Below are 24,256 nucleotides of genomic sequence, written 5' to 3' on the forward strand. Positions count from 1 at the left end.
GCTTTCGGGGAAGGTGGTGACAGACAGATACACGAGCTGGATCACTCACATCAGGAACAGGAAACTAAAGGCCAATTAGGAACAGCAGAGAGCGAAGCAACACTGAGACACTGTGACCTTTAGAAAATACAAATTTCCAAAGAGGACATGTTTTCATGTCTCTTCCTCTGAAGATGTTTCCCTTCCCTCTAAATTCAATTTATTAGCAGAATTACAGATAATAATGATGACAGGGAGGCTGAGAAATTCAAAAGAGAATGCAAATAATAAATAGATGAGGACATGAAAGACACCACGTTCAGTGAACATAATTACATCCTGCAGGAGTTTTAGATAAGAAAGCAAGGACAACAAAAAGCACAAGTGAGTTTAACCAACTTACACGTCTGTCCTCAAAATATAGACAAATATTCAAAAGATGATGTGATGTGTAGTTGAACATGAAGGAAATTTTCTGTCGAACCCTTTTTTAAATCCACAAAAAGTGTTTTGAAAAAGAGGCTCCTGTGAAATCTCATTTTAAAAACATAAAGTTCTTCCTCTTCCTGACAGACTGAAACCTCCTGGCAAAGCCAATAACTTCCAGCTTATCTTTCCTGTGTTTCATAAAGGCACTGAGGCAGCTTTGAGGATGTCTGCGGGCCAGTTTCTCATAGAGCTGTGGTCCAAGTGAAAGGATGAAGAACAGTGAAGCTGACAGGTCTGTACTCAGGGGAGGAGTTGTGGTGACTGCTGTCACACTAACATGATGAGCAGAGCCATCACAGTGAAGCCGCCACACTATGACAGACTCATACTTAAGGCTCTATTTTCATGTGGCCGTGCAGCACAACAACACTGATGTTTTTCCTGAGGTGTGCTGGGATGTGTTATTTGCTTTGGTGACTTACTGTGTGCTGCAGTAGGGCAGTGTGGTGGGGCTGGGGCAGACTGAGGGCCAGGGGCGGAGAAAATAAAAAGGAGCACCGACAACACCACATGTAGGGGCACCAGCGTGCAGGAAGCCATGAAATGTTTAGAGTGAAATAGTTCAAAACCAGGTTAAAGTGTTTAAGAATGCGACCCAGTTAAAAATATAACTACTGCACAAGCGGTAGTGGTTTGCACAAGCCGCCATCCATCAAACATCTAAAAATGACATTTTGGAATGATTGAATTATGTGCAGAATATGCTGCAATACAGAGTCAGAATTGAGAACACACCTTTTGATTTATCTTTGAATGATTTCACAATTCAACACAGGTCATTATATTGATTGCTGTGGCAAAGGCGCTCAACAGGTAGCTCCTTCAAATTCTGTTACATTTTTGTTTGTTAACTTGTTTTTTCAGCTTTATTGCTGAAGAAACCACGTTTTGGATTGAGAGCAGCAGACTTTGAGCGATCACTTCCAACGACCATCCAGCCCGACCAGGATGGAGCCGTGCTAATCAAGCGTGGATTTAGGGCTGCTCCTGGATAACATCTGGCCCACGGAAAATGAAGAGTAAAATGGGACTCAGACTGGCTACATGATGCGAAATCAGAGTGTGTTGTGCCCACATCTTTACAGAGAGCTGTCTCCACCACGACATCCAGGATCAAGCTGTTGGACTCGACAGGCGGACCTTGTTCCAAGCCGACAGGGTGCAGGACTTTAGTAGGATGTGGAGAAGTGGACAGTGTTTCCCAGATGTAAAATTTTTAATGTGAAGATGCCGACCACATTTTCATCACCATCGTGTTACTGCTGTTTACTTACACCCCAATGCAAATTGAAAAAATGCACTGTATATGTATATATGTATGAATAACTATGTTTTATGTTTGTGTAGCATGAAGGAATTTACAAACTCTCATTTCATTATGCAACCCTCTGTTATATAATGACAAATCACCTTGATAAACAATATGTTATGTGAAGTAGCCTATATTTTCCAGGATTGGGTAGTTTTAGCGTAAACTGTTATCTCCAAATGCACATTGGCAGCGGTGCAAACAAAAAGGATTAAGCTGGTATTGATTGTCTACACTTGTCGATGTTCACTTGCTTTCTGTGATGTACTGAACCTCCTCTACCAGCAGCAGACCTTCCTAACTGCCCTTTCTTAAACAGGAGAGGGCTTCATGATCTGTGTCTGACGTAGGTGTCGCTTTTTTAAAAACTGCATCATTGGCCGCAGTCAAAATTATTTCCAAATAAGACCAAAAATAAGCAACGCTATAAGGTCTTTGTATCAATTAAGTCATTGTTTTTATTTACAAATGTCAAATGAGACACATAAAGACACCACAAAAATGTACATGTGAAATATGATCCTCTCAGATGGTCTACAGGCTGTGGATGATGGTTCTGTTCTTGAGGTTCTGGACGTACTCTTTGGCCTGGTCAAAGCTCGTCTTCTCCACTGTTTTGGGCGGCGAGCCCTCCACCAGCTTGACAAAGTAGTGACAGTAAACCTTGTCCATGATGCCCAACCTACCGCGGCCGTGGTAACGGATCCGCTTCAGGTACTGCCCTTTGCCTGAGTAGGACTCAGCTGCAGGAGGAGAGACGGGAGGGGACAGTGTGTGATTAAAGAGGGGATGAGATAAAAAGAGAGAGAGTGATAATGTACATAATAACTCATTTAATTTGTAAAAGGTGCCTTTGAATAAAAACTGCCCCAAAAAACAAAGATTGGGCAGAATTTAGGCTTATCTGTAATAACACCTGAAACTCCACATAAATTACTCACTCTGCACGGCGTCTGAACTCAAAAGAAATCTACTGCTTTAAAAAAAATCATTACCTACTTCCCCTCCTACTGAAGGTCATTTTCCCCACTCTGAAATTTATTCTCCGGCTTTTGGCACAACGGCTGACAGCATGCGATGACTAATGTGAGATTTTAGTAGTTTTGAAAGCTGAAGTTTGTCATAGTCTGAGAAACATTCGAGTCTGCATATTCAAATAAATACTGCATCCTTCAATAATATATCTTTGATATCAAAACACACATTCTGTGATTTCCTGTTAGTTAGCTGGATTTCACAAAGATCGGTCAATAAAAAACTGCTTTATGCCGACGTGTCTTGGGGCAACAAAAACACAACCAGCTCCGAATACTTCGCCATCCCGCTGCAGGTTTTATTGTGTTAATAATGTGCAGACACTTACCTACATATAAGTTGGATTTGTACTCTACATTGTGATTTCTGACCGCCATCTCCTGGGCTTCCAGAAGAACCTGAAGAAGCAGGCAAACACAGAGCTGCTACATCAATACTGTACATACACTTGTACTGCATAGGTGCTGTGCAACAAATACACAACAACTCAATGAATAAACCATGAGCAGTGAAAATGGGAACATTATAATCATACAGGAATTTGATAAACATTTATTTGTGACTGTGGTGAACATGCAGCTTCGAACCTCTTTCATGATATTCGCCCCTTTCTTGTCGTTGAACTCCAGCTGTGCAACAGCCTCATCGATGCTCATCCCTCGGATCTGTGAAGGAGAGCAAACAAAGTTAATGTTTCTCTAAGGGTGTTGCATGTTTTCATCATCCTGACAAAAATGTGCCTTCTCTCAGAATGTTTAGAAATAATTTCAAAACATTCCTTGTTCCATGGCCAATAGACCGAATTGTCAATTGTCTTGAAACTTTAAAAATATCCTGCTGACTGACAGACAACAAACAAGCATGAAAAATCAACAGTACATGAAACACTCTCACTTCAGCTAAAGTGTAATAAAAAAAAAAAAATCAATAAAAACTGAATACATTGTGGCACACTCAAGTGTGATTTTCCTTGTCTAACAATTGTTCAAATGATTAAGCCACTTAAAGTGCTCACATATGATCTATCACCAAGGTGGCACATCAAAACTGACAGAGATGCACCCTGCCTCGCATAACGGTACCACATGAATGCAACTGTAGTCAAGAAAACAGCAACATCATGCATACGACAGAGGTGAGTGGCGCAAAACACCTCACCAAATGGGAGACATTTGGTTCACTGACACTGAGGAGAAAGGTCTCACCATTTTGGCCAGGTACCACATCTTGTCTTTGCTGTACTTAATCTGCCTCCTGCTGTGATGGACCTCCTAAAGAAAAGAAACAATAAAGTGTGCAGAAGTTTATATCGCAAAAAAGACTTTGTTGAAGGGATATGGAAATAAACGGTCACTTTCCTCAAACATATATAACTTTATATATATAACTGTGTGCCTTGCAAAAAGGCACAAAGAAAGGCACAAACTCTAAAATATCACACTCCATGTCACTCCTGTCACTCTGCACTTCATAATAAAAACAAGCAGGACGACTCACTACTGGTCTGGGGGGCTCGTCTGGTAGCTGAGGTGGATACACTGTTTTGTTCCTCCTCTCCCAGCTCTTTGACTCCAGTGAAGCACTGGTGTGGAGACACGACAGCTGCTGAGGACCACCGCCCACAACCTGTAGCCTGGAAAGACGTTTAGGAAAGAGGAGGAAAGACATTTAACTACATTTGCAATCATGTGTGACCCATCTCAATGTCTGTTCTAAGTTCAGCCCTCTGGAGGGAGCTGCAGGTCTCTGCTCACCCCCAAAAACACATTATACTGAACAGAAAATAACTTACACTCAAGTAAATTGAATCTAAAGTCTAAATCTGAAGTCCTGTTAATGTGGAATCCTCTGGAAACGTGTCCATATGACTGATAAATACATTGTTGACCTTTTAACTGAACAAATTAGCATTACATTGGTAGATCATAGAAACTGACAGCATTTAGGTGAAATGGTTTGCACTGAGATGAGACTGGTTAAGGTTAGCTAACGTTAGAGCAGTCCACATACATTTGTCCTTCTGCAGAGGCAGTGATAGCGTTATATCGATGTACTTACCTCGAAAATAATCCCCCAGATATATTCCTAATAAAGGCGACACCTGAAAAACACACATTGATCCGTTTAAACATCGTCAGCTGACAGAATTAATGGCAATTAATGGCAATTTTGTGGTTATTTGGGCTGCATTTCTCTTACCACGTCCTGTCATTGCAGCCGCCATTTTGCATTTTTACGACACTACTGCGCTCGGTTTACGGTCGTAATGTTTACAACGTTCATATAGTTCGTTGTTTAGTTGTTTGACGTCTTCTTTAACTATTTCACATCTTAGTTGTGGCTATATATTTTTTTATTTTTACATTATCTTGATTTTAATATGTGAATTCAATTTAAAAAAATGTATTTTGAGAAAGCGAACTCGTCATGTTTTGACCCAACTAGGATTCCGTAGTCGACACCGGCAGGATTTACGACAGCACGCTGGTCGTACGGCCGGTAGTGTAGTCGCTACGACAGTAATGGTAACATGTGAGAAGTTTGGTTTGCTTTAATGAGACTTAACTTTAGACATTTAATAAACTTCACAGTGTCCGAGGCGCCATGCACGACAGGTCGCTTCCCGCCTCCCCCAACTGGTACTGCTCCCGCTGCAGTGACGTCAGCAGGAGCGGTTTACTGGGCGTCGGAGCCAAAAACATCATCTTTCTGATTGACGTGTCTGCATCCTCCTGCAGGGTTGTAGGTGAGTCTGCTGCCCGTGTTATACATTATACACACACACACAGGGTACACTGTGGTGCTCATACTTCAGCGTCTTTAAGGTTCAAAATGATGTTACACGCAAGCAAAAGTCATGTTTGTGTCTAAATCCAGGTGGTCAGATCAGCTCAGGTGTGATGATTACACCTCCTGGACTGGTGTGGTGAAGGAAACACAGATATCTGATCATCTGTTCGGATGGATGGGTCACATGAAAAGTCTAGTGCTTAAATGATCAGTTGATTAAAACAGTAAAGCCAGATGAATCTGAGCTGTGCAGCTTCAAGATCTACTCAAGTCCAAGTTGCAGAAACAAGAGAAACAGCCCTTTTTTAACTGTTTGTCATCTATCAACAGAGAGCATTTAGTAGTACCAGATTTCAGTTGTAAGGCTGTTATTTCCAGCTTTATATTAGAGCTGTATCACTGTAGACGGATGAATATCAAAGAAAAAAAGCAATCTGAAGGCATTTTATTGTGAAAAAGAGAGTTTCAGACAGCTAAAGGGGTGTTCCAGCGATCAACGCAGTGGCGTTAAAAATATATCTTGAATTTAAACACAAATGGATCTCCAAAAACTGTAGGTACTACAATTCCCATAATGCAACTCTATCGCTCCCACACCTAGGTTGCAACACAGGCTTTCTGTGATGAATTGACCCTTCTAACCCTGATGACATCGCAAAAGGGCTGCAAGATATTATCAAACTGATATTTCTGCGATATGAAAAATACAGTTATTTTCACCGGTTTACCTCAGTAGCTCAATAGAGGCTCAGCATAGGATCATTTGGTGGAAATCACCATGGTTACAACCACAGAGCGACTACCGAGTGAAAACATAGTGAATATTTATCAAGTGCTGCAATCACAACATTCAGCAAAACACAGAAAAAAACCACATCTGAAATGTGACAGAGCTGGTTAATTTGTCTTACTTGACTGATCAGCTGATTAATTTTTTTTCCTTGATGAATCATTTGGCCTGTAAAATATCGGAAGACAGCAAGAAATGCCAGTTTTATTTCCCACAGCACAAGTTTATGTATTTAGATCGCTAAAATATAATCGGTTATCTATCATATGACAAAGACAAGGGTCAAATCTGTTTGGTATTTTTGCTTGATGAAATGACAGAAACAATTAATCGGGTAGTAAAAATCGTTCTAATCTATTAAATCTATTCAGTTTTAGTTTGTTGCCCTTAAAATGTCTTCGGTTTGCCAGTGTGAGTATTCAGAGCTCAGATCATCCTCCCAAATCTGAGAGACATCAGTGGCCCTTTCCTCAGTTTTGTGGCTTTTTTCTACCTTTAGCTTTATGATGAAATCCAACTCTCTCTCTGTGTTTCAGGTGAGCTCGCTGGCCATCGAGACCTGGTGTCCGGCTTCTCTTTCTGTCAGCATGCAGGGCAGGGTCACATCTGTGTCAGCTCCTCCAATGATGGCAGTATTCGCTTCTGGGACTCGGACAACAAGGTTCTCATAAAGGAACATGCAGCTCATCAGGTGAGTGTCGACTGTCTTGTGTTGTTGCATCGCTGCAACAGAAAGAGTGTGTTCTTCCAACATGTTGGCGCCCCCTGCAGGCTGCAGTCAGCTCGGCACCAGCAGCAAAGGATGAGCAGGAGTAAGATTTCTCATTTTTGCAGATGAAGCGGTCTTTCTCTTCTCGTCAGATTTATATAAGCGATGATGCAGATAGATGTCACTGTCACACGCACTTTAGAGAGAAAGTTAACCACCTGAGCTCGACACTTTTCACTCTGCAGGCAGACAAACAGCACAGATTCGTGCAGTCGGCTTCAGACTCAAAGCCACTCCTCCACAGCAATTCGGCGACTCCCTCGAGGGCGTTTTTGAAACAGTTGTCAAGGTCAGGGAGGGCATTGCTTATTTACTTTCCATTATTTGCTTCAAATGATGCCTCCGGGGTATAATTTTTCTGTGGTTTGATCTGAAAAATAAAAGCCACAGACTCGCAGAATGTTTAGGCTTTCATCTCTGAGAACAGATTCAGGCCTCAAATACGTCTGAATGTCTTTCCATAAACAAGCACAACAGTGTAAATGAGTTGTGAATGAAGCATAAAACAGATATATCAGATATACCGCAAATCCTTTTGGGCTACAACTATCGATTATTTTCTTTATCAGTTAATCTAGACTCTTCATTTACAGTCATAAATGACAAAAAAGCAGCAAATCCTCAAATTTAAGAAGCTGAAACCAGCAAATGTTTAACAGTTTTGCTGGAACATGACTGAAACCAGGGCTGAGCAGTGTGGTAAAAAATGAATCATATTGCAGTTATTTTGACAGATATTACCGACGTAACATTTTCACAATTTTCATTTTCAGGGGAAAATAGAAAAATCACAATTATGTGACATTTGTTGGAGTCGGTGCCAAACAAACATGTTTTCTTGCATCTGTAGAACAAGAGTTATAGGCCACACCTGACGTACAGTACTTCAATATAATGCTGTTTTTTCACACATTTGTTTCTGTCATTTGGATGTTTACCTTCGGGCCATATTGTGAATATTTGTTCAGCTCTCACTAATACAATGAATTGATCATCAAAAAGTAATACATTTTCTTTTGATTGACTAATCGTTGCAGCTCTAGGAAGCATTTTCACACATAAAACGGAAAAATAAAATGAATAAAAAACAGCTTTTTTCCTTCCACTTGATTTCTTGTTGAAGGTAGAACAGCCCTGTGAACTGCATTCGACTTCCATGTATCAACCGAATGTCACTACAGTTGTTTTTCTCTATACACACAGACCCCCGTGGCAGCGGTGCACTGGTCTCAGGTGGATAAAAACCTGGTGGTGTCTGGAGATGAGAAGGGCGTCGTGGTCTGTCACTGGTTCAACACGGGAGACACCGCCAGCTTCTTTCCCGAGCCCAGGACCATCTTCTGCCTCACCTGCTCCCCTCACACCTGGAGCACTGTGGCTGTGGGGTGAGAAGACCACACAGAGTCCAGTTCACTCTGCTGGATCACAACTCTGAACATGGTTGTCTGTAAACAAAGTGCAGGAATTGAAAGATTAAAACACTGGTGTTCAGACTGTATTCATCTTTTACTCTGAAAATCTTACATATGTTCTGTTTTATGAATATGAGAGATTAGGGTTGGAGACCATGAAGTTAAGCCAAATTCAAACTATATAGAATATAAATATCAGATTGTGACAGTGCTGTTATTATTCTGTCTCAGGTACAAAGATGGGATGATCGTGCTGATTGATTTGAGTAAGAAAGGCGAGGTGATCCACCGTCTCCGTGGACACGACGATGAGATTCACTCTCTGGCGTGGTCGTGGCTGGTCGGCGAGGACGCCCTCTACAGCAGACCTGAGGACAGTGAAGGTAGCTGTATGCACTCACTTTATAAAAACAGCAGTCCTGCATTCAATAATATTTCTTGGTAGTTTTATTAAAAAAAAAAAAAAAGGCATTGTAACATTTTGGTAGGAAAAAATGCTATTGAAGCTAATGTAGTGATGACAAATCTATATGATATATGGATTTTTCTTTATCCAGTAGCCAACAGTGGAGCGCCTGCTGGAGATGGGAAGGGCTGCTATCTTGCATCTGGGAGCAAAGACCAGACAGTGAGGATCTGGAGCTCAGCGAAGGGAAAAAGTAAGTGTTTTTTGTTTATTAATTCAAAATAAGAGTCTGTGTCCAGGAAAAATATTTCATTGCACAAATGTAGGTTGATTTTCCATTTAAAAAATGGACTCCTGGTTAAATTAGAGGGCAAAAAGAGCTGAAAAATCTTTAAAAACAAAAACAAACAAAAAAATAAATAAAAATTATCGTGATAAATCAATGAAAAAGCAGCTCGGACCCACAGAGAACAGAAATCTCTGCTGGATGCTTGTGTAATCCTCTATGTCTCCTCGTCTCCTCTTGTTTGCTGCCCTCTGCAGGTGTGATGACTCTGAAGCTGCCGTATGTGAAGAAAAGAGGCTCTGCAGTCGACCCCGGCGTCAAAGAGAGACTCTGGCTCCATGTCCACTGGCCCAGGGGACGACCGACCCAACTCGTGTCCAGCTGCTTCAGGTACACACAGAGTTTAGTTAGTTTCAGTACATTATGAAAATCTCATTCAGGACCATACCAGAGACAAAAAACAAGAATATGTTATCCTCTCATCTCAGATCAGTTACTGTGTAATTATTATTTGAATATACATTTGTGTGTGTGTGTGTCCAGTGGTGAGTTGGTGATGTGGGACTTGACCAGGACCGGGAAGCAGAGGTGGACTCTGTTTGGGACGTCTTCAGAGGGTCAGAACCACAACAGGATTGTATTCAACATGAGTTCAGTCCTGCTGCAGGACGACAGAGAGCTGCTCATCAGCACCTCCATGGACAGAGAGGTGGGTCAGCTGTCTCCGGTCGGACACATTGTGGAAAGTGTTCGCTTTATTAATAATCACACTCACATGGACTCACCAGAGTTTATTTATTCGACAGAGTTTTGTGAGCTTTTATCCTGCCTGGTTTTTGGGGCTTGGGTCAGGCCGGGCTTGACATTAGCAGCAGTTTCAACCTTGCTTGTTCTGCTGTCAGCAGCTGGCTGAATCATTGGAGGAGGAGTGTATTTGCAAATAACCCTGTCTTGACTTTTTATCCTCCAGATTAAATGCTGGGACCTGGCCTCTCTGGACTGCTGCTGGACCCTGCCCACCCTGGGCGGTTTCGTCTACGCCCTGACCTTCTCTCCTGTGGGCACAGGGTGTCTGGCGCTGGGCGTGGGCGACAACATGATCCGGGTGTGGAACACACTGACCACCCAGAACCAGTATGACACCAGGTCCTTCTGGCAGGGCATCAAGTCCAAAGTCACAGCGGTAAGATGTTTGTCATTGTAAAATATGAACTTTAATTTTTCACCAGAGTTACAGGATGCAACAAATCTTTTATCAAAATTGTTTTGGGAACAATAATTCCCAGTTCTGATCGATGGTGTTGGGCCAATAATACGTGCAGAATTTAAGAAATGGTTTCATATAGTCGGTATGAAATGTATGAGGAGCTTTCAGAACAGTGAGACAAAGAAACAAAGAAGACATTTTTCTGCTGTCTAAATGTCTAAGTTTTTAATAAAATCCTGCTGCTGATAAGACCAAACACACAAACTCCTATCAGCCACTCGCAGCTGCACAACTCAAGAGCGACATTTGTAAACTTTCTATGATTCAGCTGTGATTTATCAGTTGAGAATATCCTTTAATTTTTCACTGAAATCTTCAAACCTTCATCCTGGCTCCGGCTGCTGACAATGGCTGAGTGATATCAAGCATCTAATGAAGCTTGCGGCCCTCTCTTGTGCAGAGGATCATTATTATTATGAAGCATCCTCCATTTTTATCAACCGCCCATAATCATTTCAGAAACTGTTACGTGTCACAAAAAGCAGCACTTTAGATGTGATTAAATGCATTAAGAGCCTTTTTCATCCTCTGCAGCTGGCGTGGCACCCGCAAAAAGAAGGATCCTTGTCTTTCGGAACAGATGACGGTAAAGTCGGTATCTACGAGGTCTTCTCAAACAAGTAAGTCATTATTTTACCTTCACTTTACTTTCATACGTTAAAGTTTTTAACCCGTGACAGTTCCTTTATGTCCAACTGAAATTAAATAGTCTTTTTTGTTTCTGCAGCGTTAAACCTCTGCGACAGAAATGATGCATATAACCACTCAAATCTTTTCATGTTAAACTGCATTATTGGCTGACAGTGACACTGACAGCCAGACCAGAGACTTGAAACCACATGAGCTAATAGTTGGCTGAGATGTAACAATCAAACCCCACAGGGAACTTTTAATAATGACTGGGAACTTCAAAAAGGGATGACTGCTGTGATTTTATTGGACTTTGAGTTTGCAGACTTTCCTGAAAGTCATGAAGTTTTTTTTTGTTGCTGGCCGCCCCGTGGACTCTTCTCATAGTCCCCTCGAGGCCCTTGAGTCCCATTTTCCTGCAGCTGTGTACGTCAGCTCTTCCTGACTGGGCATTTGTTCTGCTTCATCTCCTCCCAGGCCTCCTCAGATATCGAGCTCCTATCACCGAAAAACAGTGTACACGTTGGCCTGGGGACCCCCAGTCCCCCCGATGTCATTTGGTAAGTTCCTAATGAACTCTTAGCAACTGCCGCTGTTTGCTCCGAACGCTCTGACCCAGCAAAAATGCCAGCGGTGGGGTGCCCAAAACCAGCAAGTCAGCTGAAAAGCCTGTTTGTAATTGAATGAGCTGAGAGAACACTTACTGCTCACCTCCACCCGCTGGGAAAAATCAAGACGTAAGAAGTTATCGTTACCAGCTGTCGGCAGGCGACATTATGATTAACGAATCAGTCACTTGGCTTCGAAGCCGTGAACATAATTGTTGCCATGCCAACAATCTGGTGATGCCTGCTAAATGAGCAAAAGGAGCCAATAGAGGATTTCTGTGATCTTATTGGTTCAGATGATCAGAATGATCTACAGGAGGTGTGCAGAGGAAATCAAGACCAGCTGCTGGCTCCGTCTCTGGATACCTCAAGACTGTCAGCTGTCACCCTCCTTTTAGTTCCTTACATGTAAATGTAGTGCTGTAGCTTGTACCTTGAAACGCTGTCGATGTCTAATTTAAAAATGTATTACGAGCAAAATGTTGCTCAGGAGTTGTAGGAGCCAAAGGTTGTAATTAAGTCTGTCATGCTTTAATACCAATGCAAGGGTTGATGTACACGCCTTTCATTAGGGAAATGTTGGGACACTGTTGGTATTAACTGCAAAACCAAAAGGTTTTTAAATCTCTGCTTTTCTATTCTGTGTGTAACGTTCAGGTGCCGCAGGAGGAAAGCCGTCCTTCAGCCTGTACAGTTGTGCCGGCGAAGGCACCATCCTTCAGCACGACCCAGCGAGGCTGAGCGGTGAAGCCTCCGACATCGACAAGCTGATCAGAGACACCAACAGCATCAAGGTGGGCGGGATGATGTGATGATGATGTCATGTGTCATGTAGTTGAGTATTAAGTACATGCCACTTTAAAGTGGGTTAAATTGAGATTGTAAAAACTGGATGAAATGTGCACAGGGGACCGGTCGTGATCTACTTAAATAGGTGCAAATATTTCTTTAATGTCTGAACATTTTTAATGTCACAAAATCACATTTTCATCGAGTCTTAAGGCTGAATAAGACGCCCACAACTGAGTACTACTGACTTGTAACCTGGAAGCAAAGAACTTACTTGCTGCTGACACAACGAGGGGCAGTAAAACCATCTTACATCCATGCACAGACTTTTTCTGTTAACCTGGATCACCTGCCAGTCACAGTCAAACCTGACCGCACGCCTCCAGTTGGACAACAAATTCACATAAGAAGTGTAGACCTGATGTTCTCTGTGTCGGAGCGTTAATGGAGCAGACATCACGGCCGGATGTGACAGTTTGTTCCACGTTTGCTGCTGAATGTAAATGCAGGAGATTTGAATAGGTCATGAAGGTGAGCTCTGCTTCCCAACAGCACAAGCTGTCTCCGCACACCGACCTCAGCTGGAAGCCAGATGGGAAAGTGGTTGCCATCGGCAACGAGGACGGGTGAGTGAACGGCTGGGCCTGACCCGCCTCATCATAGACCGTCAGCCTGTGGAGTCCAGTGACAGCGTGTAGTCTTCAGGCTACAGAATAATGGATGTGGTTCTGTGTGAACTGTTGAACTCGGCCAACTCATTCTGAGTTTATGAGTCTCTCACACCGTCTCATCATCATCTTATTAATTGTACTAAGAGACACGACTGTCTGTCACATTTTGAACCTAAGTTCTGTTCGACTACATGTTTATGACACTATCTGTGTGTAGTGACGAACTCACAAAGAAGGAAGTCTCCCTATAAGCTTCTCTTAGGTCATCACTTTGGTTTACAGCAGGCAAATTAGCTTATTGGTTCACTGACAACACTCTGAACAGCCTTGGGTCCACTAAAGTCCCTCCAATTGATGTTGTTGTGTTCCTTTTTATTTTGAAAATCGCTGACCACACACTGTCTGCTGCAGGTGTATTGAAGTGTATCAGGCTCCCAGTCTGAAACTGCTGTGCAGCATCCAGCAACATCACAAGATCATCAACACGTTGCGGTGGCATCACGACCACAGCTCTCCACCAGAGCTGCACTGCCTCCTGGCCTCGGGCTCCAGCAACGCCATCGTCTACGTGCACGACCTCCGCTCCATCATAGGTGGGAGGAGACCTCAGACGTGTTGTATTATGTATCATATTGTGTTTATTATTACTGTGATAATGATTCACTGCAGTTAATTACATGAATGACGGACTAAATCGGAGGAGAAGCAGGATAAGGGAGTGTTAGTTCACCGGTTCATGTCAGTGACTTGCAGTAGTTACTCTGGGAGGAACATCACATCTTCGTGTTTTCCTGTTGCACAGAGAATCCTCCAGAAAGCCCCGTGGTGTTGACGGAGCCTCATCGCAGGCTGTGTGGTCATACAGCTAAAATCACCGGCATGGCCTGGAGTCCACACCATGACGCCCGGCTGGTCACCACCTCGTATGACGGCACAGCCCAGGTCAGTACCAGAGAGCATCATGGGTATAAAACCAGGATAATGTTCCAGTCAGTCCGAATCATCCCAGAAACTCCTCTCAGGAGTGGAATTGTTTTTTACTTCCTTTTATATATTTGAATTCCTTGTTTTCCTTTCTGACTGAATCTAAATCAAATGTCATTTGGAGTTATGTTCCTGCATGTTTTTGTTCGGGTCAGGTGTGGGACGTGCTGCAGGAGGAGGCTCTCTCTAACTACCGGGGTCACATCGGCTATCTGCTGTGCGTGGACTGGTCGCCCGTCGACCCGGACGTGATCTGGACCGGAGGGAAGGACTTCACCTTGCAGGAGTGGAGAGTCTCCAAACAAGAGTTTACAAAGCCGCCTAAAGGTAAACACGTGTCTTCGCAGCACTGTTGAAACACCCAGGACCACATCCTCCAGCAGTGACGCTCACATGCTTCTCTTCTCAGGGAAAAAGATGATGGAGCTAAAGGACAAGATGAAGTCCACTCCTAAGCAGAAGAAGAAGAACAAGAAGCCACCAGGGGCCGGAGGAGCTGCACCGCTAGAGATGAACGGAGAGCCAGTTATAGGACAGAAGGCAGCGAAAGAACAGGAGCTGTCTGAGGATGAGGAAGATGAAGTCAGCTCAACGAACAGTTCTGTACCAACAGGTAACAGAGTACAAAGCAAATGCTGTGACAGATTTGAAACATCTCAGATTGTCGGGACCTTTGAAGCCGATCTGATTCTTACATTTTGTTTTAGCCACTTCTGAGACACAAAGGAAATCCTCTGCTGCCGTAAAGAGCAAAGACAAAACAGGTACAGACTTCAACTTTAGTTTAATGCATTCTTGAAATTGTGTGTTTGCATTTTATTGTATGTAACCGAATGGTTTTGCCCGTTTGTGTCTCCAGACTTGCTGAAGAAGAAGAAGCCTCGCTCCATGCTGCCCATCAGTACCTCCATGGACCATCGGCCCAAAGAGGATCTGCTGCAAGACTGCATCAATCTGGCCTCTGTCAAACACAGCAAGGGTGAGAGAGACGTTCTGCTGCTACAGAGACGGTGTTTCAGGAAAATAAACATTTTCTGTGTGAATCTGAGTGGAAAACATCCCCACTAGATTTCCCACATGAATTTTTTTCTCCTTAAAAATGTTTTTCACTCTGATTCATACATGGAAAAAAATCTTGTGATTTTTTTTTTTTTCCCACTTAGTTTCACTAAAGAAAACAGAAGTTAGTTCACTCCTGATATTTTAAAGAGGTAAAAAAAAAGAAGAAAAAAAAAATGTTCTCCTTCCAAAACTTTTTCTCTCCCATTTGGTTTCACACATGAAAAAAAAATTCTCATGCAAAAAAAAAGTTTTTCTCCTGAAATTTTTTTTTTCACTCATGAAAAAAATGTTTTTTTTTCTGTGAGAAGTTTATTTTCTTGTGTGAACTTCAGTAAAAAAAAAAAAACATTCCAGGAGGAAAAACCTTTTTTTTTTGCAGAATTTTTTTTCCATGCTCTTCTTTTTTAGGCTCTTCTTTGCGGGAGAGAAAAAGCTTTGGCAGGAGAAACACTTTTTTTTTTGCATGGAGAAGGTAAAACTCCCCTGGAAGAGAACATGAATGCTTTTAGTCCCAATTTTAGGTACTTCAGCCTTTTGTGGTCAAAATCAGTGTTACAAAACCTTTTTTCTCCTGTCAAAACCTTTTATGAAAAAATACAACTAAAGCTCCAAAAAATGTTTATTTAAATCTTTTTCATGAATGAAATTTTTTTTCTTTACACCATGTCTGAAACTGAGTGTGGAGGAGGTCCACACAGTTTTGGCAGGAGAACTTTTTTTTGTAAGGCTAATTTTTATTTTTCTCCTTAAAAATGTTTTTCACTCTGTTTCATATATGGAAATAAAACAAAATGTCCTGAATTGTTTTCACTTGGAAAACAACTTTCCAGGTGTGAAACTGAAGGCAGGAGAATTCTTTTTTGCAGGGAGAAGTTTAAACTCCCCTGGAAGAGAACATGAATGCTTTTAGTCCTATTTTAGGTAAATGGGTTGTGGTGCACTTGTGGTCAGAATCAGTATTACAAAACATTTTTTTCTCCTGCCGAAAATCTGATGGAAAAAACAGTCTCCTGAAATAAAAAATAAAACTCCAGAAAATCTTGAATCTTTTTCACGCATGAAAAAGAGAATTCTCCTGAAATTTCTTTTTAACTCCATGTCTGAACCCAAGTGGGAAAAAAAAGCTTTGGCAGGAGAGAAAAACAATTATTTTTGTAAGGTTCATAAGGTTTTTATTTTTTTTATTTTTACACAGAGAAATTCCTATTTAGGACACGGGTAGTGGTGCACTTCAGCTTTTCAGATTCAACTTCAGCACAAGACAATTTTTTTTTCTCCTTAAATTTTTTTTTCTCTGTTTAATACATGGAAATAAAACAAAATCTCCTGAATTTGAAAGGAGATTTTTTTCTATGTGTGAAACTGAAGGCAAAATTAAAACAAAATCTATTTTTTTAAAAGAAAGAAAAAGAAAGGAGTAAAAGAAAAAAATGTTTTGCTGGATAATTTATGTTTTCATGTGTGAAACTGAGTGGGAGAGAAAAAGCTGTGCCAGCTTTATTTATTTATTTATGTATTTTTTGGTACAGAGAAGTTAAAACTACCCTGGAAGAGAACATGAATGCCTTTAGTCCTATTAAGTAAATGAGTAGTGGTGCACTTGAATATTACTAAACAATCTTTTTTTCTCCTGCTTATTTGTCTTTAATATTTCTTTTTTACTCTGTCAAACATGGGAAAAAATTATCCTGAAAATGTTTTTCATAAAAAAAATCACAAATTCACAAAATGTCATGAAAGATCTTTTTACGTTTCATGAATGGAAAAAATAATTTACTGAACTTTTGTTTCACTCTTTTTATTCATCTAATCTCAATCTCAAAAACTCATCTTTCTTTTTGATGTGTGAAAAAAAAATTCAGGAGAATAATTTATTTATTTTTCATGTGTGAAAACAAGTTGTGAAAAATGGTTTTGGCTGGAGGAAAAAAATCTTAAATTTTTTTATTTTGCTTTTTGCACGGAGCAATTTAAACTCCCCTGGTAGAGAACATACATACAAGTCTTATTTAGGGTAGTCGTGCACAAAACATTGTATTTTCTCCTGCCTGAATTTGTTTTCACTCCGTTACACACAAGGAAAACAAATTCTCCTGAAATCTTTTTTTCCCCCAAAAAAATATAAATAAATGAAATCTCATGAAAATGTTTTTCCACTTGGTTTCACACATTTTTTTTCTCTCTCCTAAAATGTTTCCACGTGGGCTGGCTTGTTTACTGAACTGTGTGTGTGTGTGTTTGTTTGTTTTGCAGCGCCCCCTGCAGGCTGTGTCCCAGGCCAGGGAGAGCACATCCATCTGGGCCTGTTCTCTGACAGACAGGCTCTGTATCGCATGTTTGAGGCAGAAGGTATGTTGGAATAACGGCTGTTCACTGTGATTAACACAGAAGAGTTAATGAAATGTGTTCACGTCCATCAGGGATCATTTTCTGTTGTTTAATGAGCAGATTCACAAAGTAAAGTTTCACAAGTTTAATTAAAGTGAGCACATAATAACACATTTAAGATACACTGAACATGATGCACAGTTATTTCCAGATTTAAACGCTTCACGTTGTGTCTGTGACGTCAGTGTTTCTGCTGTGTCTCGTTCTTCAGAGGAGGCTCACGTGGAGGCCGGTCACTTCGACTCTGTCGTGTACCTGCGGCTGTGGAGCGGAGACCTGGAGGGGGCGCTGCAGCTCGCCACAGAGAGAGGAGAGCTGAACGACCACCTGCTCTCAGTCGCTCCTATGGGTACGTCTCTGATGCTGACGTACGAGACAAACCCGGCCAAATAAACCCAAGAAATACAACATGGATCAGTGGTTGTGGATGTGTGAAGATAATGTGGCACTGCTTCCATGTTTAAATGATAAAAAACAACAGTCGCAGTTTTGAAGGTTCATTTATTTGTCGTTCAACAACACAGGTTTTATTTTCTACATCAGAATAATACGTGTGTGTTTCCTCCTCCAGCCGGGTTCGAGGTGTGGAGCCGGACGGTGGAGGCCTTCGTCAAGCAGCTGTGTCTGCAGGAGCAGTACCTGAAGGCAGCGTCCCACCTGCTGTCAGTCAACAAGCTGTACGAGGCCGTCGACCTGCTGCGCTCACACAAACTCTACAGGTTCACTCTTTAATCATCATTTACTCTTGATCACATCCCAACACCGTGTTTTACAAAGCTCGCTTGTTGTGCTACGAAAAGGATTGCAACGTCAATACTTTCTATTTTTAAATGTCATGTTGAGCTCGACATGGCTTTTGTTTTCAGTGTTTCTTTATTCATTAACAGAATCCATGTGTGTGTTTTATGTTCAGGGAGGCCATCGCTCTGGTCAAAGCCAGACTGCCAGCAGACGATCCCGTCCTGAAGGAGCTGTACACCTGCTGGGCCGCCGTGCTGGAGAAGGACGGACATTTCTCTGCAGCTGCTAAATGGTGAGCGCTGGAAGGATTAATGAAACCGTTACATCATTTTTACAAACGCGTCATTTAAACTCGTCCTGTTTCTTTTACCCTCCTCGTCTTCCAGTTACCTGGCTGCTGGTGCCAGTTTCGACGCTGCTAAAGTCATCGCCAGGAAGAGTGACGTCTCCTCGCTGAGGACAGCGGCCAGTCTAGCGAGAATTTCGGGAGAGGTCGCTCTGGCTCAGTCTCTGGCGCTGAGGTGTGCTAAAGACCTGGCCGCTGCTCTGGACTGGGTCGGAGCCGGGGAGGTCCTGAGCTCACAGGAGAGCCTGCTGGTCAGTGGCAAAAACATTTCTGCAGCACAAATAATGTTGATTGTTTGCAACCTAACACTGCCAGAAATGTTGGGAATTATTGCACAATGCTTATTATTAAAGCATCATCTGCATTTTATCGATCATCAGAGAAATAAAGACTAGTTTCAACCCTCTTCAGGTCCACAGGCTGCACCTCTGCGTCGCCGAGCTGCTGGCTGCGATGCTGGCGGACCCTCAGGTTGAATCTCAGTCCTGCGTGTCCAGTCACCCGTGGGTGTCTCGGGGGGGGCGGGACATCTGCCTCCAGGACCGAGTGAGAGACGTGTGGGAGCAGCAGTTTGGGGTTTCACAGAAGTCAGAAGGACACCGCAGCGTTGGCGCTCTTCTGCAGGAGCTGAAGTCTGCGGAGAGTCCAACACCCACCCCTAATGTTCCTCTGAGACAGGTGACCGTCCTCAGGCTGCTTTCTGGTGCCTTGAGAAGTGACTCATAATTTAGAGCAGAGGTCTAAATGTTTTCTTAACTAACTTTGGTCTTCAGGTCCAGCTGTATTCATCCCTCCATCTGACGCGTGCTGTGTTGAGCTGGTTGTTGGACGATGAGGGGCAGCTGATGAAGGAGCTGTGGAAGACGGTGGCCTGGTTCAGAGATGCCGGACACCCCAGTGTCTCTGCAGAGCTCTGCAGGCTGCTGTTTCCTGACGGTACGTCTGTCTGTCAAGTGTAGATGATGACTGGATTTTTAGTTTTGGTGAACTGTTACTTTTAAAGTCACTTTTCTGGCATTAATCAGACAGTTATTGGCTCAATGTGTCAGTGTGTCATTTAAGTTAAAATGGAGTAATCAAGCTTCAGCATCCTGAAGATTTGTGTTTTGGTTGATTTGGCGACACCCTGTGGTGACCGGTGATACGACGGTTTACATCCCAGGATTCATGTGTAACCACACACACACACACACACACACACACAGGTGCACTGTTTTGGCATTTAGTAAACAAGAAACAAACGTACTGAACCATTTCACCAAAGTTTAGATATTTATGTGTTTGGAAAACTTAATCAACAGCAACTGATATTCGATTTTATCAAGTCTTAAGATATTAAATAATAATAACAGACTTAGAAATGTACTGCTTTTCTGTTTTACTACAAAACAAATGGAACTTTTTTATTTCAGTAGAAATATTTTCTCCTGAAATTCTCTTTACCTCGTTTCACACATCAAATGTTCCTTCTATCTTTTTCACCTGGTTTCAAACATGAAAAACAAACTTTTCTCCTGAATTTGTTTTAAATCAGTTTCACACATGAAAAACAATCAGTCCCCTCCTGATTTTTTCAGTTCTTTTTCACACAATGTTTTTTTTTTGAGAAACGTTTTTAAATTTTTGAAACTGAGTGGGGAAAAAAAGGTTGGGTGGGAATATTATTGTTTCACACATGAAAAAAAATGTTCCTGAAATTTGTAAAATCTGTTTTGAAAAAACAAATTCAGAAGAATATTTTTTTTATGTTTCACAGAGAAAAAAAAGGAAATAAAAAAAAAAACTGCAGGACATTTTTCCCAACATTTCTCAACAGTCGAAAAACATTTCAGGAGAATTTCTTTGTGTGTGAAACGGAACGAAAAAAGTTTTCTTTTTCTCCTGAATGTTTTTTTAAAAAGTTTCGCACATGAATAACGTTTTTCACAGTTTCACACATGGAAAAAAAAATCTTCTGAAACTTTTCTGCAAAAGAATTTTTTTTCACTGTTTTCACAAATGAAGAAAAAATTCTCCTGAAATGTTTTAATCAATTTTGCAAATAGAAAAAAAATTATTTCCCACTCTTTCACACATAAAAAAAATGAAGTGACAAAAAAAGTGTGAAACCGAATAGAAAAAAAGAGTTTTATTGGGAGAAAATATTTTTTTCTTGACATCTTTTTAAAATCAGTTTCGCCTCCTGATTTTTCATACATGAAAAAAAAAATCTCCTGAAATATTTTTTTTTCTTCCACTCAATCTCACACATGAAAAAAACAATTCAGTGGTAAAACAAATCCGGAGGTGGTGGGAGAATTTTCTTTTACTCTTGAAATTTGCTTTTCACTTGGTGTCACATGAAAATATAAATTATTATATATTATTATATATATTATTATAGATTATTATGGCAAGACTTTTTTTCCCACCAGTTCTCAAGAGTAAAAAAAAAGAGAATTTTTTTTCATGTGTGAAACAGCGAAAAAAACTTTTTTTTTTTTCATGTGTGAAAACATTTCACATTACAATTTTGAGAAACTTTTGAAATTGTGAAGAAAAAAAAAATTCTAGTGGGAACATTTTTTTTTCTTGAAATATTTTTACTTTGTTTCACACAAAAAAACTTTTCTCCTGAAGTTTTTTTAAATCAGTTTTGCACAAGAAAAACATTTGTTTCGCCTCCTGACTTTTTTTTCACCCAGTTTCACACATGCAAAAAAGATTCTCCTGAAATGTTCTAACTTTTTTTTAGAAAAAAAATATATTTTTTTTTACACTCGTTTTCACACAAAAATAATTTGAGTGACAAACACTTTCAGGAGAATTTTTTTTAAAAATGTCATGTGTGAAACCGTATGAAAAAGAGTTCGGTGGGAGAATAATTTTTATCTTCTTTGACATTTTTGCACATGAAAAACATTCATTCCCCTCCTGATTTTAATTCCGGTCTTTTTCACTATGTATCTTTTTTTTCATGTGTGAAAAAATTTCAGGAGAATTTTTGTCAAAACAAATGAAAAAGAGTTTGGGTGGGAGAAATATTTTTTTTCTTGACATCTTTTTTTAATCACTTTCTCACACAAAAACATTTCTTTTGCCTTCTGACGTTTCTTGGACATGGAAATAAAAATTTCCTAAAATAATTTTTTGTTTCTGTGGTGGGAGAATTTTTTTTTTTTCTTGAAATTTGTTTTTCACTCGATTTCATACATGAAAAAAATTCTGAACATTTTTTTATTTTTCACAGTGAAATCTTTTTTCTTTTTCATGAGTGACCAATAATTGGTGGGAGAACATGTTTTTTTTCTCGAAAGTTTTTTTCACTTTCTTGTGCACAAACGAGTGGGAAAAAAATAGTGACAAAGAAAATTCTGGTGGTGGGAGAAATAAATTTTTTCCACACATGAAAAAAAATAATCATAAGAAAATATTTTTATTTTTCGGAAGTGGAACTTTGGAAAAAATCATCCTGGCAAGACTTTTTTTCCACCAGTTCTCAAGTCATCAACACAAAAGAGAAAACAGTTTAGATCAGACTAAGAAAATGGATCACTAGATATCTTCACCTGCCCCTCAGGGCTTCCGTAACCATGTGACGTTTATCTTCAACTATTTCTTCCTGACTAAACAATTATTTGATGAGTCAACAGATTAAAGATATAGCATGTAACATTTCTGCATTAAAATGGCTAAAAACACCCTCACGTTAGTGCTTACGTTATCCCAAATGATTCCAACAATGTAATTTTCCTCAAGGTAACGTTTCAGTTGGTCATCTTGGTTTATCAATGAAAACAACAACTCCCATGATCCCACGCTACTTTACGACGTCTTCTCACTAAGCCTTTTGTTTTCATTGCTTGAGGGTAACTACAGATGTCACACAGCTGTTCTAAAGGTTTTCTCTGTCTCTCTTTCTTCAGCTGACGTGAGAGTTTTTTCAAGGAAACATCCCAAAACACTTGATCACACAGAAGAAGAAGCCAAAGCCGCTGCCACCAGTCTGCAGGCTTTTATCGGTTACCAGCACCTGTATGAACTCTGGTGGAGGAGCTCCACCCGGATCACGAACGGATCAGCGGCTGACTCCGGTCCTGCAGACGAGCTGAAGGAAGAAGTGGTGAACGGAGTAATATCAGAGTCAGAAGAGAGCGTCTGCCCGGCGACCAGGCGGTTTGATAAACTGGACTTTGATGCGTCTCTGCTTCTGTCTGAGCGTCACGCTGCCTGTCAGGCCGTACAGAGGTCAGTGAAGGAGGTCCAGGAGCGGCTGGCAGCCATGATGGTGCAGCACAGCAGAGCCCAGGAAGGGAAGCTCGACTCTGGGGAGAAAGACACTGACGGTCCCACACAGATCTCCACGACCACAGAGTCATCAGACGGCCAGAGGTCTGCTGATGCTGGGCGACGGTGAGGGCGGCTTTATTGATTTCATTTTGTGATGTTTGGATTTGAAGCTACTGATATCGGTCGTTCAGAGGACGTGACATGTCTTTCAAAACCACACGCTCGTCCTGTCACGTCCTGGATGATCGTCCACTGAAGCCTCTGTTTTCTCTCCGTCAGGCCTGAGGATCAGGACACTCTGCTGTCTTTGTCTTTCAAGATGTCAGAACACCAGAAACAGCTGGCCGACCTGCCCGACACAATCAAGGTACAACTCCCTACACAACACATACAGTATGAGGTAACAGAAGGCGAGCAGGGCAGCTTCTCATGAATAAATTTTTTTAGCAGGGGACCTCGTGTGATTTATAAATTACCACCTCGTGTTTGTGTTTCGTGAGGCTCATTTGCCGTATTTAAAGAAATATAACCCCATTAACGGAGCGTTATTTAAAAATATTAAGAGTTGAAAGGATCTAGTATCTAATCGGCCACTATCGGTCGTACTTGCAACAGACTCCTGAAGGGTTCAAGTTTCTGGCAGTTTGAAGTGGTCGAGCTTTTGTTAAGAGCCAACACAAGATCTCATCAGTGCTACAGAACAATTACATTCTTGTCTGTGTTCCCTCTCAGATGTTTCCTCACCCAGACGTTGTTGAGTGCTGCCTGGTCCTCCTGCACTTCAGCAAGGCTTCACCCTCCGTCTCAGAGTCCCTCCAACAAGAGGCCAAAGATCTCCTCCGCAAATACGCAACCAGCCCCGCCGTCCTCAAAGCCTCCCAACAATTCCTCACCTGAATCTTTCATCAGTACAATGAACTGAAAGCACTTCCACTGTACAGCTTTTTGTTGAATTAAAAAAAACTTTGGTTATGAAATAATGAACAAACATCCTGCGTCTGTTTGAGTCCACATACAAAAGACTGAGTTCTGTTGAGATGCAGAACCTGGAGCAGGATTCAGTTTTTACTTTAATTCAGGTTACTTCTGAGTGAGGTGCCTGTTGTTGCTATGGAAGACTTCCTGTTTAAGAGCTCCTTGATAATAAATATTAGCCACAGTGCCCGTCTGGGCCACCCTGAATACAGACATTTTGCCTGATAAAAAGTTCATTATTTTCTGTAATAGTTGGTTCAT

General features: G+C 41.3%; 2 protein-coding genes across 3 annotated transcripts; one reads left to right on the forward strand and one right to left on the reverse strand.

Moving 5' to 3' along the window:
• Positions 1 to 2,208: 2,208 nt before the first annotated feature.
• On the reverse strand, positions 2,209 to 5,066 carry mrpl22 (mitochondrial ribosomal protein L22). Its single transcript, XM_084374629.1, has 7 exons — positions 5,012 to 5,066; positions 4,871 to 4,913; positions 4,310 to 4,445; positions 4,018 to 4,083; positions 3,400 to 3,477; positions 3,141 to 3,210; positions 2,209 to 2,520 (listed from the first exon to the last, which is right to left on the reverse strand). Exons 1-7 carry the CDS (start codon positions 5,034 to 5,036, stop codon positions 2,312 to 2,314), a joined length of 627 nt encoding a protein of 208 aa, XP_084230755.1. The 5' UTR covers positions 5,037 to 5,066; the 3' UTR covers positions 2,209 to 2,311.
• Positions 5,067 to 5,285: 219 nt separating this feature from the next.
• Positions 5,286 to 24,002, forward strand: gemin5 (gem (nuclear organelle) associated protein 5). 2 transcript variants are annotated; one of them, XM_084374627.1, is made up of 28 exons: positions 5,286 to 5,558; positions 6,929 to 7,083; positions 8,365 to 8,546; positions 8,805 to 8,956; positions 9,131 to 9,232; positions 9,523 to 9,655; positions 9,809 to 9,974; positions 10,236 to 10,448; positions 11,067 to 11,152; positions 11,640 to 11,722; positions 12,428 to 12,564; positions 13,112 to 13,185; positions 13,642 to 13,823; positions 14,033 to 14,172; positions 14,370 to 14,541; positions 14,624 to 14,827; positions 14,922 to 14,978; positions 15,074 to 15,193; positions 17,530 to 17,625; positions 17,876 to 18,013; positions 18,236 to 18,383; positions 18,578 to 18,697; positions 18,792 to 19,002; positions 19,163 to 19,429; positions 19,525 to 19,687; positions 22,657 to 23,143; positions 23,300 to 23,387; positions 23,753 to 24,002. In XM_084374627.1, the coding sequence occupies exons 1-28, from the start codon at positions 5,417 to 5,419 to the stop codon at positions 23,915 to 23,917; spliced, it is 4,383 nt and encodes a 1,460-aa protein (XP_084230753.1). In that variant the 5' UTR covers positions 5,286 to 5,416; the 3' UTR covers positions 23,918 to 24,002. The 2 variants fall into 2 exon arrangements, with proteins under 2 accessions (XP_084230753.1, XP_084230754.1); XM_084374628.1 differs by having other exon boundaries at positions 9,134 to 9,232.
• The last annotated feature ends 254 nt before the right edge of the window (positions 24,003 to 24,256 follow it).

The sequence above is a fragment of the Pagrus pagrus genome, assembly GCF_965226575.1.
Source record: "Pagrus pagrus genome assembly, chromosome: 14".
Lineage (NCBI taxonomy): Eukaryota > Metazoa > Chordata > Actinopteri > Spariformes > Sparidae > Pagrus > Pagrus pagrus.

Coding starts and splice junctions, on each gene's coding strand:
- mrpl22 (XM_084374629.1), bottom strand. CDS start 5,036: ATGGCGGCTGCAATGACAGGACGTG. Junction 4,914..5,011: donor GGCTGCAATGACAGGACGTG/GTAAGAGAAATG, acceptor TGTGTTTTTCAG/GTGTCGCCTTTATTAGGAAT. Junction 4,446..4,870: donor TCTGGGGGATTATTTTCGAG/GTAAGTACATCG, acceptor ACGTCTTTCCAG/GCTACAGGTTGTGGGCGGTG.
- gemin5 (XM_084374627.1), top strand. CDS start 5,417: ATGCACGACAGGTCGCTTCCCGCCTCCCCCAACTGGTACTGCTCCCGC. Junction 8,957..9,130: donor CAGACCTGAGGACAGTGAAG/GTAGCTGTATGC, acceptor TTCTTTATCCAG/TAGCCAACAGTGGAGCGCCT. Junction 19,430..19,524: donor CTAATGTTCCTCTGAGACAG/GTGACCGTCCTC, acceptor TTTGGTCTTCAG/GTCCAGCTGTATTCATCCCT.